Source organism: Camelus dromedarius, chromosome 22 (assembly GCF_036321535.1).
Source record: "Camelus dromedarius isolate mCamDro1 chromosome 22, mCamDro1.pat, whole genome shotgun sequence".
Classification (NCBI taxonomy): domain Eukaryota; kingdom Metazoa; phylum Chordata; class Mammalia; order Artiodactyla; family Camelidae; genus Camelus; species Camelus dromedarius.
In genome coordinates this window covers 21,461,231-21,482,020 of record NC_087457.1, presented here as the reverse complement: position 1 = coordinate 21,482,020, position 20,790 = coordinate 21,461,231, and the positions used below count along the sequence as shown (strand labels likewise).

The 20,790-nt window shown below is 40.0% G+C and overlaps 1 protein-coding gene across 4 annotated transcripts in view; it reads right to left on the bottom strand.

Annotated features, from left to right (window-relative positions):
* Window positions 1-15,582, bottom strand: part of TUSC3 (tumor suppressor candidate 3) — a 141,026-nt gene extending 125,444 nt beyond the window's left edge. For 2 of the 4 annotated variants that reach the window (XM_031440205.2, XM_064477498.1), the window contains exon 1: window positions 15,265-15,581. In XM_031440205.2, coding sequence (XP_031296065.1) covers window positions 15,265-15,402 — 138 coding nt within the window. In that variant the 5' untranslated portion in view covers window positions 15,403-15,581. Of the gene's footprint in view, window positions 1-15,264 lie in introns of all 4 variants that reach the window. The other 2 variants (XM_064477499.1, XM_010995700.3) reach the window with 2 other exon arrangements.
* Window positions 15,583-20,790: the final 5,208 nt, after the last annotated feature.

Genomic DNA, 20,790 nt, shown 5'->3' with positions numbered 1-20,790 from the left:
CCTTATTTCTGTGAATAACTATTTTTTCAGTCCTATGTAATTTCAGAACTATGAGCTTTAAAATCACTCTGAGGATGACTTCGCTCCATCCTCACAGGTTCCAGCTTGGTCTTGGTCTTCTCCACCACACAGCATCCTCCATTCCCAGCTGCTCTTTGGACCCCAAACTCCAGCCGCAAACATGCAAACAGTATCCTCGCTTCACCAGCTCCCACCACTGCATAAAGTCAAATTCCTATAACAAATCCAGATACACACACACACACACACGCACACGCACACGTGTTCATCTTCTTCTGGTCCTGCTTTTCTGACTGAACTCCGATACTTCAATTTTATCGTCACTTCCATTTTATCACTCCAATTTTACAGCCTCACTAAAAATCTTGTATTAATGTCCTATACACTGACTGTCATAACTGTTTATGTTGATTGTATAAGCTGCCACTTAAAAGTATAGAAAAATCTAAAAGTGCAAGCTCACCCACTTTAGTAAGTAGAATTCTAAAATAATCCCCAGTGACCCACAGACCTTACAGAATTCTCTCCTCGTAAGTACAGACAAGACTTGTGAATGTGAAGAAACAGCACTTCCATAATTATACTACCTTACATGGCAAAGATGTGCAGATGTAAAGTCCTTCATCAGTTAACTCTGAGTTATTCACAAGGGAGATTACACTGAGTGGGCCTGACCTAATCAGGTGAGTGTTTTCAAAGAAGGTTAAGCATCAGAGAGGCAATCCCACTGGCCTGGCAGAAAGCCAACAGCCACATTTTAAACTGACCATGGGGAGAGCCACATGGCTAGGACCTGAGGGTGGCCTCAAAGAGCTGAGAGAATGCAGCCAGCAAGAAAATAAACAACTCTCTCCCACAGCTGCCAAAAACTGAATTCTGCCAACAATGCACAACAGCTAAGACGACCTAGAACCCAGTGCAGACTGCAGCCCAGCCACACCCTCACTTCAGCTTGTGAGCCCACGAACGGAGAACCCAGACTTCCGACCCAAAGAAGCTGAGATTAAAAACGGGTGTTATTTTACGTCACAAAATTTACAGTAATTTGTTATGCATCAATAGAAAATGAATATATTCACAAACCACGTTTGTATTTTTATACTATTTCTGAATGCTCATAACGGACAATTCATCTTAAGAGGAGGAGATAAGAGTGATGGAAAGATAAATTGCAAGGCAGCTCTATTATTAGCTACACCATACTCTCTATGAGATAAGATTATTTTACAACTAGACACATTATATGCAATCTACAAATAACATCTCAGAAGAAAACCATAAGAAAACAGTGGTTGGTAAATCACTACAGAACTTACCCGCACGCAGTAATTCTGTAATGACACCCCTGGTTATAAGAAATTGCTGGGAACGTTTATCTGCAAAATCTCTGAAGCCCGCCTCCTGCCTAGCTGTCACTGCTGCTGTTTCTCCATTTCTTTCTTAGGTATGAAACCTTATTTAAAAATCAGTTCTTACCTCTTTTTGTTACTGGTTTTGATCATTTATATCCAGAAATGATACATTATTGATGTATTTTAAATCAGAGACCTATGAATTATTTTGAGTTCATATTGGCTTATAGCTCATAGAATGACGCACAGCTAAAGCAGTCTATGAGAAATCGAGCTAAAGTTAACGCTGCTAAACAAAAGGCTGCAATGTGTAAAAGATCAAATGTTGCCAGATTTCTGCAAGTTCATTTAAGCAGAAGTGATATTCCATATATATATGAAACACTGCAAACGTGAAAAAGTTTATCTGACTCATAAAAACGTCGTAACGTCAGGAAATTGCTTTGAGACCTTGGACGTAAGATAGGAGGGATATGAAGGTTACCGTTAACTGCCTAACGATTTCTCATTTTAGGATTGCAGTACTGTCACCTAATCAAAGAAAAAAGCTCATATAAAATTTTCAAAACTGCAACTAATTCCTTACATCTTCTGTATCTGTAATGAGCGTTCCCTTACTCTCTTAGCTGGATCCTCTGGAGCTACTGAAATGGAAACCACCCATCGTCCTTAACTGTCACTCAGGGAGAGGCAGAGTGAGCACCCCCTCAGTCCTGTGCCCTCACTTAAAGCTCCTGCTCCTTCATGAACCACACCTTCACAGTGTGATATCCTCTCCTCATTTGGTCACTGTCATCTAGGGATCTCTTGGTCACTACCCTTCACCCTCCCACATTATTCTGGTTCAAGTCCACGTAAACAGTCTTACACCCTAGCCCTTAGCTCCTCACCCTCATCATCTCAGATAACCAACTTCAAGCCCCACTTCTCCGCTCACCGCCAGGGTCTCGTCTGGTACTCTTCCATCTCTGAAATGGTGAACTGACAGAAGCCACTAGCGACAGGAGCCTCGTCTCCCAGTTCCCTCACTCTGGTTTCCCCCCGACACACTCATCCTCCGGTCTCACTGGGGCCTTTCTTCCGTCCCCTCTCAGCACCCAGTCTTTATTTTCCACATCCTGCACCCACAGTGTATGTTTCACTCTCCTTTCCCCTCTTCCTACCTCACCCTTCTGGAAATCTCCAGCCCTGCATCCATCCTGTCCCTAGCACTCCCCTTCTCAGCTCGGTTAGAGGGAGAAAAAAATCAAATAAGGATTTTATGTAACACCTGATTTCCAAATTTATGTGGCCCTTCCTGTGATTAACAATGATTCTTTGTTTTGAATAAAATGACCTATTCCAGCTATTTAAAGTGGGTAATTACAGGTAAATTACCTGTTCTACCTTATCCACCCTCCTCAGCCTCCCAGTCCTACCAGCTTATCCCTCCCTCTCAGCTGACCTCCCTTTTCACAGAGAAAATACAAGGTCTCTGCCCACAAAGGAACACATTGGGCTGTACCTGCACCACCTCCATTTATCCGTTCCTCCCATCAAAATGGAAGAGAGGTCCACACCACTCCTTGTAGCAATCCAGAGAGCTTAAATGACAGGGCACTAAGGGATCCAAATCTCAGTATTTAAAAAAAATCAATTAAGGTGGATATCTCCATCCTCCAGATCGGCAGAGACTCCGCTCAGCCTGTTCACTCGAGGACCTAGGCTGATGGGGCATCCGCCACGTCGCACATCCCAGTCACGGTGCCAGAGAAAGAGGATACGGCAAAGTATGTGAGGACACGCCAAGCTGCTGCCTGGGACTGACACAGAGCTTATCTGCGCACACTTCACAGGCCAAAGTCGGTCGTGTCTGAGTTCACAAGAGTGGCAAAGTGCAGTCCTATAACACGTGTGGAAGAAACCCAAATACTGTGACCAGCCCTGAGACGCTCACATCCGTCTACACAGCCAGTGCCACCTGACGGCCTCGGGTTCCCACTCCTTCCTCCCACCGTGGGGCCCCTGCTCTGTCTCAGTTACCTTCTCTCTCCTCTCCCCCAGCGACCACCCACTGCACTCTCCACCCATTCACAGCAACACTGCTTGATAACGTCGTGGCTGTCGCCGCTTCCTTGCTACCAACTCCTTCGTTAACCTACGCACTACATTCCAGTCTCCACCCTAACAGTGCAGCTAAGCTGCTCCTGCCAGATCCAGAGGATCTCTACAGTGTCTGCTCAGCCTGTCGCCAGTCACCATTTGTCTCTGTGGACCTCTCTGTTCTTGAAACGTTCTCGTCCTGACACCCCAAATCTGCTAGGCTTCTTTCTAGCTTCCCAGCAGCACAGTCTTGGTCTGTTTGCAAGCCTGCCTTTTGCAGGACCCTGGGACACTGGCATCCCTGAGGGTCGGCATTTGCTCTTTGACTTTCACTCTATGTACTCTGGCTAGGTGGTTTTTAACCAACACCAAAAATGCAACTCTCATTGACAATGGTTTCCAAATCCATTGTACCTTCAGCCCAAAGGTCCAAATCCATACAATCCACTCAAACACCTCGGTTTAGATTTTACAAAGGCATTGCACACAGTCTGAAAAGTGAACATGTTATCTGCCTTCCAAAATCTCTTCCTTCTCCAGTTTCCCATTTCAGTAAATAGAATTTCCCTTTTACCAAGAAACATCATTATTCTTGTCTCCTTTTCCCTCATCCCACATATAATCAACTACCGAGAAGTGCCTAATCTGGCTCCCACAGAGCTCGAAAACCCAGCTACTGTCCTGCATCCTCACCGCCACCACCTGTGCCCGGTCAGCACTACCTCACGGCAACTTCGGCCGGGGGCCTCTTGAGCAGATGGAAGCCTTCACATCCCCACCTAAGCTGATTCCCACAGCACAGCCAGAGTGACCCTCCTGAATATAAGCCTCACCCACCCCCACCTCCAAGATAAAACCCTCAATGCCTCCCACTACTTCAAGGCCAAGTCTAGACTCTAACACAGGATTTGGCTCCGGCTTCCGTCCCAGCCTCCACCCTGGCACTCCCCACCCTGCGCGTTCTAAGCCAAGCCTTGTAGAACGTGCAAGCTCCCTGAATCTGTTGTGCCTTTTCACACCTCTGGACTTCACACCTTGCACTATTTCTTCTGCCTAGAATAGTCCTTTCATTAAGTGATTGCCTGTGGGCACCTCTTCAGCGTCCTGCTTACCCTGATGTGCCAGCCTAACGCCACAGCACCAGGAGTTCCCAGGTTATGCATTTCTCACACATTACAACCGCCTGTTTCCCAGCCTGATCACCCACTGGGCTGTGAGCTATAGGATGCATCAAGGACAGCAGCTGTTTTATTCACCACTTCATCTCCCAAATCCAGCGTGGTGTCTAACACATAGATGTTTGTTGGAAAAAACGAATGGTAGATCCCATTTTAGAGAAATGTCAGTGACGTGGCCCTTTATTCAGTAGCACGTGCTGTGTCATATTTTAAGGAGATGACACCCTAATGCTTTGAGTATTTTGAGTATTTATTTTCCCTCATTTACTTCAATAATGCTGTTTCTATTTAAAATAATCAAAAAGGACATAATATGAAAAACATTCACAACATAGTTCAGAAGTCAACAGCCAGACAAGCAATCGTAACACACAGAAGAGCCACCTACTGCAGGCTTCTGCTGTGACCAGGACGGCACAGGTGTGGAAGACCAGGACCCCCCACACTGAAGAAGTTTAGATTTCAGTAACAAAGAAGTAAAACAACACAGAAAGGTTCCTGGGATCATCTACTTACCATGACATGATCGAATCCTGGGAAATGCAAAAACTAAAAAGACTGTAATCCATGTAGAAAATGACCCAGGGCTAACCTAACTTTCCAACAGTCGCTTTACAAGGAAAAGGGATAAGAAGAAAAGGAATTTTACAGCCTGTTTCCCACACCAATTCCCTTTTAGATAATGAAATGCATTCCTTCTGTTCTGCTAGTGTGTATCTTGAACACTAGAGACCAAGGCTAATGACTGTACTCAGACAAATTACTTCTCTAAGTTTTCTTATCTGTCATGAGCTACTGCAGATATAGCCCGTCTGCAGTATTTTGAAAACTATAGAAATACACAAAAATAGAAATAGCTTATTTTAATTTGTGGTTTTGTAGATTATATATTTCAAACAGCCAAAGATAAGGCAAGTATAAACCTAACTGCTATCTGAGAGTCAAATACAAAGAACTTAAATAGCTCTGCCATGATTACTTTCAGTTATTCTCTGTGGATCATACAGCTCAATTAAATTGTTGAAATTAAAAATATTCATTAAGCTTCTCTATGATAACTGTATTTGTAATTGTATAATTGACTATAATCAAATCACAGAACTTCTACTAAGATTAAACCTCTAAGATCTAAAATTACCTTTAAGATCTAGAGAAGCTACTGTAAGTCATTCTATTACCATCTTTCATATAGGCTTACCATCTAGAAAGGATCTAAGCAAATCTCTAAGCGCTTATTTTTTAATTTACTTTAAATCTAATAAACATTAAAGATACTCATTCCAGAAAAAAATACCTGATACTGAAAAAATGCAGATCTATGAACTGTCAGACAAACCTCTTACAGAAGTTTAGTGACCTACAAGAGCATGCAGACAGCTAACCGAAGTTAGGAACACCATGCTTCAACAGAAAGAGAAGTTCAACAAATAGAAACAACAAAAAAAAACACCCAAACAGAAATTCTAGAGCACAAAAATACAATAACCGATCTGAAGAAATCAATAGAGTTTCAAAAGCTGACTTGACCATGGAGAAGAAAGAATCAGTGACCTGGAAGATAGTACAATCGAAATTATCCACACAGAGAAGCAAAAGGAAAAGAAGAATGAAAAAGAGTGAAGAAAGCCTACAGGAATTATGGGACTCAATGAAAAGAATGATGTCTGCATAATGGGAATTCCAGAAAGAGAAAAGAAAGAAAAAGGGAAAGCGTATTTAATGCAACAATGACTGAACATTTTACGAACCTGGGGAGAGAAACAGACCTCCAGTTCCAAGAGCCCCAAAGGACTCCAAATAGGTTGAACCTAAATAGGGCTATAGTAAGACACCTGTCAAATGCTGTAATAAGTCAAACTGGAAAAGTAACCATTATTAAACAGTCACTGCCAAATCTTTAATCATCTGAAGAAAGCAATGATGACAATCTCAAGAGCCAATTTAGTAGCAGAACCTATCACATAGGAAAATAAAGTGTTCATGAAAAATAATGCGTATCGAGAGCAGTGTTTTTAAAATCTTCTTTTATAACGCCAAATCAGTTTAGGCTACTCATAAAAAATCACTTTGAAAACAAAAACAACCCATTGTACATCCTGTGAACTCATTCACCAACATCAGCGCCAAAGCTAAGATTAAGCAGTTACTATGTTCCAGGCTCTATGCTAAGTTCTGTACATTATCTCCTGTAAGGCTCACAACTCTGTAGTATGGACTAGCAGACTATCCCCACGTTACAGACAGGGAAGTTGAGGTTTAGAGAGATTAAATGACTTGACCAGCGTAACTCTACTAAGCATTTACCAAGTACAAGGCACGATGCTTGAATATGGGGATACAGACATAAAAAACCCCACAACACTTCTCCTCAAAGAAGTTTAGAATAACAGGAATGGTAGACAGCAGACAACTGACATATGTGCTGTAAAGAATAAGCACAGAGATCCATCCACGTGAGCACGGGGTGGGGGTGGGGGGGTCCTGATCCAAAACAGGGACGAAGGAGTAACTTGCTTAAGTTAACACCAGAGGGAAGCACGTGACAGTGGTGGGATATAAAACAGGACCATCAAAGGCTTACTCAGAAAAAGCACTGAATAGCATGCAAAGAACTCTGGGTTGCCTTCTGTAGGTATTTAAACTGTATTTAAACAGTACTCCCAAACAGCACTGGTCTGAGAAGTCCCAGGGGACATCCCCAGCTAGGGTGAAGGACGGGGTGGTGGAAAACAGTCACAAGTGAGTAAAGGTTTGAAGCTAAGTGAAATGTGCCCAGATTTCTGGCCTTGGCAAAAAGATGTAGAAAAATGCTTTACTTGGTGTTAGGGACTGTAGGAGGCACTACTTGGGGAAGAAGGATGGAAAAGAAACTTAAATACTTTCTTGACCCATGCAGGTAGGTTAGAGTTCTGACTCTTGTGACTTCGGCCTACCTTAGCCTAATTTCACTTATTAAAACAGTTTCATGAAGAAACAGACGGTCTAATTTATAAATTATAAAAGGGGTCAAGCCTAAGCAGTAGTAATAGGTTGGTTTTAGATCTGCCAAATCTTTCAACATTGTGAAGTTTAAAAAACAAGGACCCATGAAGAAGTTCATTAAATATCAGCTATGAAAAGACAGAAGAAATAACAGTGTAAAAAAGTAAGAAGGAGGGGAGGGGCAGAGACAATGACAGCATAACTGAGCATGGGAATATGGGAATATAAACTCTGGTGGCAGGAAATCTAATTTCTAGTCCCCGCCTTGTTATTTAACCTGAAACCAGACCTTCCTGCTCTATCTTTCTACAATGCAGTGTTTAAACACACATACACACACACCCCCACAAATACACATACCCCAACATACACACCCCACATACACACACATGCCTCACACACACAAGCAGGCACATCTCCGGTTACTATTCTCTCCATGATCTGGAACACGCTCCATCATCAGGGCTTGGGACTCAGACGTCTCTCAGTGGGCAGCTCAGCTGAATCAGCACCATTATGACAGGGCTACGCCTCGACTCGGACACCCTTTCTCCCCATTGAGGCTCCAAGAGGAAAAATGCACAGGAAACCAGCAAGACACAGCAAAGCCACTTCACTTCATAAGTATGAGAAAAACCCTTTATTCCCTTTGAAAGCACCAGCTCTAAAAAAACACGACCAGTCAGCACTGTATAATACCCTCTCTGAGAGAGGTTCCAATTTTTCTTTTGCTTAATCTTAACTCAAATTTTAACTAAAAGAACATTATTAAAATATAACCATTTTAAAAATAAAAGTATCTCTCTGTATTTTATTTAGTACGTCTTTAAAGCGGAACTATGTACCAGTCTATTATACACAAAAACAAAAGGAGTAAGTATTTTTTTTAAAAAATATTCACATAGGAAACAGCCTACAGCAAATATATCTCAGGCATAACTTATCCTCTTCCACTCTTTTCTTGGGCCAGTAGCTTTTAAGGCACATAATAAATACATTACCAATTCTTTCCTACAATCTTTTGGACATAATTAGAAAATTTCAATTCATACAATAAAAACAAAACTACTTTAATAAACGGAACACATGGAAAATTCACTTCTAAAGATAACAAAACACATACAAGCTTCTTCTAATACTGACCACTGATATTCAAAGATTGGGGACAGCTATATGTATACCAAAATGGTCCTCTACTATGATTTAATAACATTCACAAAGAGCGCCTCACAGCTAGGTAACTGTTAAGTTATTAACTCGGAGTGTAGAAAGAGTTCTTTGGCTGTAAACTTACAAGTTGTACAGTCATGGGTAAAATCCTTAATCCAACCATTCCTTGGTAGAATGCTTTCACATAAGAAAACCAGAAATTCAATTTGAAATGTCTTAAACAAGAAGAAAGCTTATTAACTCAATAACACAAAGTCCAGAGTTGGAGCAATGAGCTAGTTAAAGTCCTGTCATCAAGCACCTGTGTTTTTCCCAATTTTCTACATTTCCATCTTGAACTTACAGTTTTGCCCCCAAGCCTGTACTTTTATGGCTGCAACACGGGTTCAACAACTCAAACAGCATATTCCATACACAGATTCAGAGATAGGAAGAGAGAATTCCCCTGCCCTGTGTTCTTCATGAAGAAGGAGGAAAGTTTCAAACAGCCCCATGTGATTGTATCATGTGTTCATTCCTAAACCAATAATCTGCAAGATACTGAGGATCATGATAATCTTTGCTTAGTAAAGGTGACTGCTTGGGGCCTGGGATAGTCCCAATTTCTCCTATTACTTAAACCAAACCAAGGTACTGTTAACAAAGATAAGGCAAACAAAACTGTGTGCCACAACCACCAAGATGTTGTGAAGATTATACACAATTTAAGTGAAACGCTTTGCCCTTCTATCTGCACTACTGCTACTTTTTTTTCACTTTTAAGCTTTAATTCCAACTCCTAAATTTGTTAAATTCACTCAATTACATGAAAGTATCTCATTCAATTTAATATTTAATACGAAAAGGAAACAGACTTCACAAATGGTAATCAATTTTGTACCTTAAGTTTGACCACAAAAATCTTATGAACTAATTTTCCAATGGTTTGCTTTGTTTCCAAGCAGAGAAGACACTGAACCACAATATTTCCAAAAGTTGAGTCAAATCATATTGATAACAATGTTAAGCCACCTCTAAAAATACACCTCAAGAATAAACAGTTCTATTTAATAAATTCAATACTATAATTTATCTAACTTGTACTCCAGTGCCCTTTTTCATTAAAGGTAGTTGAGTTCTTGAGGTAACATGAAAATCTCCTTTTCACTTCCAAATGTCAAACGAGTTAGGTATCTTTACATGATCAACCAAAAATTTAATAACAATAAATGTTAGTAAAGACTTCCTTTTATTCCTAGCTTTTTTCAGTTCACTAATGGCTTCGGGATGGTACAGTTCTAAGTTAAGACTTTTACCACAGACTATGAAACACTCTATATAAGCACACTGTTGACACACCTTTTTTCGTCTGTCATGAAATACAAAGAGGCAACCACTCAGGTAGGTAACAATTACTATGAAAAAAGATATCATATATCCTTCTGAATAACATTTTTGAAGTTTTAATAGTCAAACTAAGTATTTACAGGTTTTACATATCTACGTATAATAGAGAGGAATGATGTTTTTGCAAGATGCTCTCCTCAAATGTATGTACAACTCTGCAAGGAATTATGTGAAGTCAGCCTCTCTGTGTGCAATGTTCTAAATACAGGATAAGAGCTATAAAGATACATTTTATATATATGGGAAGTGATTACTTAAAAAGAAGTTTAAAATTTGTTCCTCATAAAACAGCATGGTTAACAGCAATGAGAAAACAGCTAAGCAAGATGGGCAGAATGAAGGATTAAGGGTTCCCTTTTAGATGTGCTCAATTTGAGAAGCTGCAGGTATCTTGCCAGGAGACAGGAAAAAAACTTGATAGACTAATATACGCATTACCTGTCTGGTCCACACATATGCTCACACACACGCACATGCACACACACAGTGTTATATAACAAACACGTTTATTCGTGATCTACCTGCTCTCTAGCAGGGGAACGCAAGCACTGCTCCACTTGGCCACAGGTAAGCTTTCTATCTGGGCGCGATTAGCATGATGCTCCAGGAGGGAGTCTCACCAAAAGAAGCACTCATGACCTGGTCTAACACGCCAGGTAACACCTGGACTCCAGTAAGGCAGTTCACAGGCCTACCGATCACACGCACATACGAACTCACTGAATATTTAAGGCAAAAGAGAACATGCACAAGGAAATGTGACCAAAAAGTTAACAAGCCGCTGATGAATCTGTGGCCCAAGTGTCATGTTTCCTCTCTCTCCCTTTCTCTGTGTCTCCCACGAACAAGAGAACCCAGGCATGGGACTGAACATGCTGGCAGTGTGTGTGTGTGTGGAGGAAAATAACCCTGCAGTGTCCCCTTCTGACAAAGTTACAATCCCTCACTTAGGCAGACAGTTCTCCGTGGGTTTCTCCATAATTTGCAAGCACAAGTACTGACTGACTTTGTTCTCGACTATCTTTTCAAGGATGTTTGTAGAGCACACAGCGTTTCTTCTAGAACGAAGAGCAGGTTTGCTTAATTTCCAGTTTCAAAAAGATAACATCTCCCTCTAGGGCTAAGGTCAAACGAGTTTACTGCCCATTATAAAAAAATCTGAGCTCCATAAGCTCAGGGTTCCTCTCCTGCTCTGAAAGGCACTACACTCGCAGGCGTGCTCTGGCCCAAGTCATCAGCACAGATGCCAATATTCTGGCCATTCTACTACTGTAATAAACTGTCCACCTGGACCCGGGAATCTCTCACCTTCTGCCGTTATCCATGCAACTGCAGCAGGCTAAGCCCCCACAGTTATTGACAAGCAGTTTTGGCCAACCTAAGTAAGACCCATCATTTCCAACCACTCTTCAACGTGTTACCATACAGACTCTACCCGAGGTCAAACGACTGGCTGACACCAGCACAACTGGCATAAATGGGAATAATATCAATGCATAACTACTATGCATTTCTTAAAGCTGTGCTCCTATGTTTACAAACCTTTTCTTCCACCTAAGTTCTTTGCTAAAAGGTAAAATCCATCGCTTACCTCCATCCTCTCCCTGCATCACTTGCTAAGACAGTAAAGCCTCCATCTCATGGCTGAACCACCAGAAAGTAACCAGATAGGTAAAATGTGCTTACAGACATGATCACAGAGGCAACTGAAAGATTTCACTTCATTTAGGCCATACTACTACTTCTCTTTTAAAAAATACTTTTTTTGAGCCACTCAGCTTTTCATATTGCATGTTCATTGTTACCTACATGTCGTGGCCTATTACCTAATCATTTTCTTTGCAGAAATTATAAATTATTATAATATAGTTGTCCTAGTATCCAAGGGGGATTGGTTCCAGGATCCCAGCAGACACCAAAATCCGAAACTGCTCAAGTCCCTTATACCATAGAATGGCATGATGCAGCCACCCCTACATCCGCCCATACAGGACCCACAGGTATGGAGGGCTGACTGCAGCTATTTTTGATGATGGCAAAGTTACTGAGTCCACTGGAAATCATTACAGATTTTGAGCTCTTTTTATATTATTAGAAGAGGTCATTATAGATTAAAAGAATTCTAAATGAAGCTGATTAACTGATAAGTGTTAACGATTTTGTAAGAAATAAAGAAACTGTCAAAATAATGGAAACCCATGGTTCATTAGATATGCAAATGATATACTACTAAGAAACTAAAGTCTCCCAAAAATTCCTATCACTTGACATTTGAGTGAGGATTCAAAAATTAGTTTTTAATGACTGTATTCAATGTAATTAAGGAGACTACAAAAATCTCCAATTTTCTTTGCCTATTCACTTAACTATTTCTTTTGACTACACTCTTAAATAAAGAATAAAACTAATTATTTTTAATGAAAAAATGTCTTCATGAAGAGATAGATATGTAGACACACACCCCCCCTAAATCCTTGAATGCCACCAATTTTTTCCCATGATGTAAAATCTCCTGGGAAGTTCTCAAACAATGTAAGTGTTTGGAATTCTCAGTGTTTCCTTATAAAATAAACAATAGACAATTCACTCCATAAACTATGATTTATGATTATTATAAAGTCAGTTTACTTAGCAAATTTTTTTTAATTTTTATATTTAAGGATCTTATTATCATGTCTATGCTTTCATTTAAGTAAGGAACACACAAGAGCAGCTACGAAATTACTGACCACCTGTTATGTTTCAGGCATTGCAGTAAACTAAATACAGCCTTATTTGATCCCAAAGACAAGCCTGAGATGTAGGTATTGTATCTGTATTTTTAAACAAAAAAAATCCTAAAATTCAGGTTAGTAGTTTGCTTGATGTCAAACAATTAGATAGTATAAGCTGTGACTGGACCATCTCAAAAACTCAACTCAAAAACCTATGGTGGGAACCATCACTGTTATAAACGTTACTTTCTTAAAAGCAACCAGGGTCCAACTCCGGAGTCCAAACTCAACTTTAGGTTTCCATTTGGATTCTCAGAACAAAAGAATATACCCATCCATGTCAAGGCCAAGTCAACTATTCTGATACTTATATTAGTAATATTTACAGTAGTAAACACACACACACACACACACCAGGAGCAGCAGCCACGTATGGTAAAAACAACTCTAATATCCCTAGAAAAGTAACATACTGGTGACCAATCACTTCGTGATGTTTCCAATAATTTTTTTTTCCAGTATTGGAAAAGATCACACCTTTTGAACTGAGTACCAAATACAGAATTAGACTACATTTCAGAGATATGCATGCTCATTTAGTAAATTATTAAAACTCCAACTGTTTGTTATTTTTCTCTTTTCCTTAAATAAAATACGTGTATTCTACAGCACCACCATGATTTAGTATTAGACTCTCCTATTCAAGAGAAATAAAAGCAGTTTTGGAAGACATCCCTTTTTAATCCTCAACAATTTTCTCCTTAATTTTGCCGTTTTAAAATAATTTCTATTAAAAAAAAATACTTGAATGGAAACAGATGTTATCCTAATTGATAATTATACTAAATTAACAAGCATTTTCACATGTTTAAAGTAGTTTTCCAATTGGAGATGCTAAGATGCTTTGAAGATGTGCACTTTTTAGACTTTTTGGCCTTTTTTCTTTTTTTCTTCAACTTAAAGTTACCCTGGTCACAGAATTTCCATGGAGCTCATTGTTTTTTTTGCCTTCTCCTCTGGTAATCTACACCAAAAAAAAAAAAAAAAAAAAAAAAACCATTTTTAAACCTCTTCCCTTTCTCAAGAAAAACTATAAAATCTAAAACTCTTGGAATGTATATAAATACCAAACGCTAGAGAAAAATACCTTTAGTTTATATTTGTAAATAGTTTTAATTTAACAGTGGTTCTTGACTACACCTCTTACCATAACTCAACCGAAACTTCTGTATGCCCTATATTCATGCTACAATAAAAAAGCTAAAGGGAAGAAGTTAACATTGAGTTCAAAGTTGTCTCAGGCAAAGAATAAAGGAAAGAGAATCACTTATTTTTCCTGTTTTTTCACTCCTGTTACCAAGCTATCAAGAAAGCTGTGGTAATATTTTGGAGGGAAGGTATAGATCAGTGGTAGAGCGCATGCTTAGCACGCACGAGGTCCTGGGTTCAATCCCTAGTACCTCCGTTTAGGAAAAAAAAAAAGTAATAAAAAATAAATACGCTTAATTACCATCCCACTAAAATTTTTTTTAAAATAAAGTTTTGCTAATATTTTAAACCCTAATTAGATTTTTGAGCCACATTTATGTAAATAAAACTTCACCAGGAAAAACCATCTTGAATTAACACAAGAATACTCTTAAAAAAAGGACAATTAGAAACCTTACATTTCCAAAATAAGTTTCTCCCTAATCCTGCCAGATCGACCATCCAAAGTACTGACAGGTGACCGAAATTCACAAATTAACTGTACAATTACTTTAAATACAGTTACTTCTATCCTCACCCTCAAAGTTCTTAGAGAACTAAATTGAAATCAGGTGACCTGATTTCACAACTAAATTTGCGTTAACTCAAAAAACGTGAGGTTATTCGCACACTTATACAGTGAGTTCAACACAAAGAAAAATATACAACTTAAAAATGTAGAATAAAAATACAGAATAACTCTAACCCTTCTTATGCTGTTGCCTCTTGAAACGAATAACAAAGGGGGCAGGGTAACGAACACAAGGGATAAATCGTTCCTGCAAGTTTGGAATACTCCTGAAGGGTGTTTTCACGTCCCACACACCCCTTTCTACTGACCCGAGGGCCCTGAAGCTCGGCCTTCAACGGAGGATAGGAAGCTCCCTGGATGTGAAAGATGTGAGGTACCGGACGCACAAAGGAAGGATGCTTCGTGGCCATTTTTTGAGAAAGCACTGGCCAACCCCATTTCGGAAACGGCGGGGCCCAAAGGACTCGCGCAAAGGCCTCCCAACCGCTCCGCTGGCGCCCGAAAGCAGCCACCGCCCAAGCCCCGCCGCCCGGCTGCCTAGCAACGCGGCCGTCCGGCCCGCCCGGCCCTCCCTGGAGCGCCCAGGGGACTCCTTGTACCTCCTTTTTCTTCTGTCCTCCGCCGTGCTGGATGCAGAGAAGCAGCAGAAGGAGCAGAAACGGAAAGCTCCCGGTGGGCAGGTACCGCGGCCGCCGGCCCGCCTGCCTCCGGCGTGAAGGAGCGCCCCTGGCACCCATCGCCGCAGGGCAGTGTCTCCTCCACGCGCGGTAACCGTGCGCGCCCAGCTCCTACCGACGCTCCACACCCGCCAGGCCAGCCGCGGGGAGCCCCCCTGCCCGTGCCCTCGTGGGTGCCTGCGGCCTCGCCAGGGAGCCCAGCGGCGGCGGCCGAGGACGAGGAGGAGGAGGAAACTGACGGAGCATCCGGTTCACCGGGAGAGACCTGGAAAGGCCCGGGATGGGGCAGGAAGTGGGCGTGGCGAGGGAGCCGGCGCCTCGGCGCGTGCGGCGGCGCGGAGCTCTCCGCCCACCTCTCTGCACGAGACCCGCTCGGTGCGGGGCACGGTTATCCCGCGCGCTGGCCTGCGCCGCGGGCTGTCCTGCCGCCGAAGCCGACACCAGGTCTTGGGAACGTGCGAGAGTCCTGTTAACCCAGCGCTTCACCTGGGGCTGGAGACAGACCTTACTGCCTTCTTTGGTGATGGAGGAGAGCTTTCAGGTACTAGCAAGGACCTGGCGCCTCTAGCCCGTGGCAACCTCCGATCCCACTGGGACATTTTTAGGGACACGGCTTTGGGTCACATACCGAGCCCCCTAAACTCTCTAACATAATCCGGAGCCCCCTGGTTGGGCAGAAGCCGCCCGCAACCTCGCATCTGTCCCTTGCAGCCCCATTTCAGGCACCTGGGAAGCCAGCCTACACCGCTTCATTCTTTAGTATTTTTCATTCCCTCAGCATTCCTGGAGCGCCAAAGTGCAGAGCATTATGTTAGACACTTTGAATGCAAAAATGCATAGGACAATTCAATTCCTGCTCTGCACGTTTTAAGAACAATAGCAGCAGACTGTTTACGGAACATCCGATATGGGCCGAGTGCTGTTCCAGGGATTCACATGTTGCCTTCTATTCCTCTGCCTCTAGTTCTATACTTACTGTGTCATGCTAGTCTGACGAAGCCTATTGACCCAGACTTAAAATAGTATTTCTAAATGCATAAATTCCTAGGGCTACAAAGGAATCAATTATAATTAAATACCAGTACTGAAATTATTAAAACAATTCACCTTTCACCTGGTGGTCAACAAACATTCATATTTTGGGAATACTGGAAAGCAACGTAGATGTGGGAACCAATGTATACACAATCAGACTTCACAGCTGGGTTACGATTGACCCAGAGGCACAGCGTTGTGAAATACTTGGCCAACTAAGTGGCACTAGGGCTGTGGAAAAATTTTGCAATCATGTGCAATCTACCAACTTATCTAACGGCAATTCTAATAAAAATAATTTTGAAGTAGTGATGACAAGAATTTTTTTCAAAATATCTACTACCGTGATATGAAAGTATCTCTAATTTCTATAGGAAACGAAGCCACACTACCATGGTTTATTGTCTGTCTTCCATAATTGAATAAAACGAGATTTTTCACGAGAAATTAATAGAAATAAAGGTTAAAATTTTTACAATACAAGTTTCACGAATGCCCTGAAATTTCATGAACTGCAGATTAAGAATTCCTCCTCTACAACAACCCTATCAGATAAATCCTATTTTTAACAATTTTCAGATAAAGAAATTAAGGCCAGAAGATCTGACTCAAAGCTGCACAGCTAGGAAAGGGCGGGGCAGGAATTTGAACTCTGGCAGTCTAGCTCCTTAGCCCTTGTCTAATACTATGCTATACTGCCTTTTAAAAAAGAATTTACAAATAAATCCCTCTTCTCCACTCCCCCAGGCTTTTGATTTCCCACTATTACATGAGGACTTTTGCCCATAGTAGTTTTCACTCCCAAAGGAACACTTCCTTGCTTTTTCCTTGAATCTTTGTGAAAATGGCCTCCTCTTTTGTCTTTTCGGAGACAAGAGGAAGTATATGATCTATATCAACTAAACATCTACATCCAGATATGCTCAGTGTAATCAAAACCCATCATCTTCCACTTTCTCTTCCCAGCTTGTCTTCATTTCTTTATTGTAATTAATGGTACCACCATCTCCTAATTATCAATTTTCAGAGCCTGGGAGCTGCCTTCGATTTTCCCTCCTCTCCACCTAGGCTGCCACCCATATTTATCCCCAATGTCTTAGGGTTTGTCTCATCTTCTCATTCAGTAACTCTAACATTCCTTAGAAAGACATTAGCCCTCATTATTATCCATCGTCCTTCCCTTTCTTATAATTTTACCATCCTCCTCTACCAGCCTAGTCCCAGGATGCTTAATCCTGCCTTCTTGCATTCTATTCTTGCTACATCTGCCAATTTCATTTCTTCTGCTTTGTCACCTGCTTCTGCCAAACTGGCTTTCTTGTTTTCCATGTGTATGTCAAGCATGCTCTGCCCCTGGCTTTCACAGTCCTGTTTTAATTGGTGAAACCCTTTTCACATGGTTAGATGTTCAAATGGCATACTTGATCATTTTATTCAGGTGGAGGCCCAGATCTCCTAAAATGTCATCTCCTCATCTTTCAGACCACCCTTAAAAAAAAAAAAAAACAACCTTGCTGTTCATGTTCACACATATCCCTTAACTTTCTTATACCACATATCGCTACCCGAAATCATGCCATTTTATTCATTTATTTCTAGAATTCCCCATTCAGATGTAAACTATGAGACAGGGGCTTTGTATCCACACTGTCTAGAATCATCCCTGTTTTATATTTTATACAGCATCCATCAGTAACTGACATTATGCTTTTATACTCATTTCTCTGTCTTTGCTCAGTAGAATGTAAACTCCAAGAAGGCTGTATCTTTTTCATCTTGGAGTCCACACTACATCCACACTACACATAATGGTCCATTTGCTATTGAATGAATGGATGAATCCAGACATTCTGTTTACTTCCAAAAGTGCAGCATTAATCATGTCACTGTCCTTAATCCACAGACTTTCACCAGCCCTTCAATAGGTTCAAAAAGAAAGTCCAAACTCTCAATAATGGCTCATAGCCACATCAAACCTTTTATTCTCGCTCTAACCCGGCAGCCTTCAAACTGGAGTGTGCACCAAAGACTACATAGACAAATGGTTTTAAAGGAATTCATTTCCAAAATCTCAACTACTAGGTGTACTTCCCTAAAATTGATGTACTTGGAAAAAGTGAAGACTGACTCTTGTTCTCCTTGCCCACCTTTCTTACACAATTGACTTTTCTCTCTTTGCAAAAGAAAGATGTCTCTCCCTTCCAGTCTGAGTGGTATGCTGCCCCCAGAGGAAAAAAAATTTCCAAGGCAGCAAACAAAAGGATAGTTAGAGATATCTGTATAGCTGTTGACAAAGTGAGTGATTCTAATGACTTAGCAAAAATCCTTTTGCTAATCAGAGGTTTCCTTTTTTTTTTTTTTTTTTTTTTTTTTGCTTTCAACAATGTTGAAGGAGGAAATAATCCAGTTGTCAGCTATAGATCACTTAAAAATAGTTTTGGGGATGGAATGCTACCTAATTTCTGACACATTAACTCAGATGTTTAGAGAACTGAGTGATATTGTGATACTTCTAGTGTAATTATTGTGAGCACAGTTTCTTAGCACTTAGCATAAAAATTAAAAGTAAGAACAAAGTGATGCTGAATATTATCTCATTCCAGTAATAATATTTATCCACAGATGCATAAAATAATTTTTAAAAACCTTAGTTATTTCTACAAGTAATGTTTTCCCAATACAATCATGCTTTTCATGTTTATTACTGTTTTCTCAAATTTATAACATGTTACTTTGCTCAGTTGGATACTACTAATAACTACTGATAATTCAGTGCAAAATATAAATTTTAATATATCCTTATGGTCACAGAAATTCATTTAAATCAAATTTCAACTTTATCTAACTCTTTTTTGCAGAGAAGAATGACTTTCAAGCATAAAAATATCAATAAAAGACTTTCAAGCACAAAAAAAATTAGGATAAAATTCTATCAGATTATGCTGCCAGAGGGAAAGTAAATTGGTTTAACTACCTTGAAAAACTGTTTAGCAGTATCTGCTAAAGCTGAATACATCTACCCATGACCCAAAAGTTCTACACAGAAAATATTCACTGCATGACATGTACAAATTTGTATAGCAGCTTTATTCATAAAAGCCTCAAGCTGGAAAGAGACCAAGTATCCATCAACAGTAAAACATAAATAATTTGTGATATAGTTATACTATACATCAATAAAAACAGACTAATGACATTAATACATATTATGAATGACTTTTACAACATAAAGATCCAGACACAAAACTAATATATGTTTCTTACTTAAAAATTATCCAGCACCCAAAGATTATTTTCTAATTATCTTAATCGTATGCCTAAGGCCGTGCTATCAATGGAACGCTCTGATTATAGAAATGTTCTATATTTGTACCGTCCAGTTTGGTGGCCATTGGCCATATGTGACTATTGAGCGCTTGAACTGTGGTTAGTGCAATTGAAGAACTGAATATTTAGCCTATTTAATTTTAAGTAATTTACATTTCAATAGCCACAGTGGCTATTAATAGTAGTCACTGCTGTCCTGAATAGTTCAAGATCTTAAAGCTAGTTAAGAAGCTGGAATTTTGGTTAATACATTAAGTCCTTGTGATTGGCAGCGTTGGAGGAATTTCATAAAATTAAACTTTTAAAAAGATGTCCACTATTATCATTATACATGTATATATACATATACATGCATATGTTTTCATATATTTTTAATTTTTAAGAAAATCATGAAAAAGAGTAATAACTTATTTAAATCACAAACACATTTTAGAGAATTTAAACTGTGTGAAATTTAACCCTGGTTTTGTATAAATCTAAACATTGTGCTAATATTTTTATATGGTAAACTAAGTTTAACATACTCTTCAAAAACTGCTAAAAGTTATTTCTTAACATTAGAACTAATGTTTCTTTTTTTATCTTATAATTATAGTAAAGAAGGCTATTAAGTAAATGCATGTTTCAGCCTTTAAAACTTTTAAAACAAATGTAACACAATAAAGTTTATCTTTTTTAAAAAAAATAATTTTTAGTGTCTATCTACACTAGATATCCCCAGAGTACATGCATACCAGCAAAATGATTTTTTTCTAATCTGTTACTCTTTAAAATTTCCCAAGCACAAGAAAAAGAGAGAGGAACAGAAATAAAAAAAATCAGAAGTGAGAAGAAGCCAACTTCCAACAAATATTAAATTATCACTGTAAATAGCTCATTGTCTCCTGTCTGCAAGGAGAGGAGACAAGGTTTAGACACAGGAAAACCCATTTTGACATGTACACGCACAAAAGAGAGGGTCTTAGGCAATTTTATAAAGCCAGGGATTACTGAACCCTGAAGTATAGAAATGAATGAAGAGTCTTCTACATGACATAACATAATCTCCTTGTTGTAGACAAGGCAATCTCCCCATGAGTGTGTCTC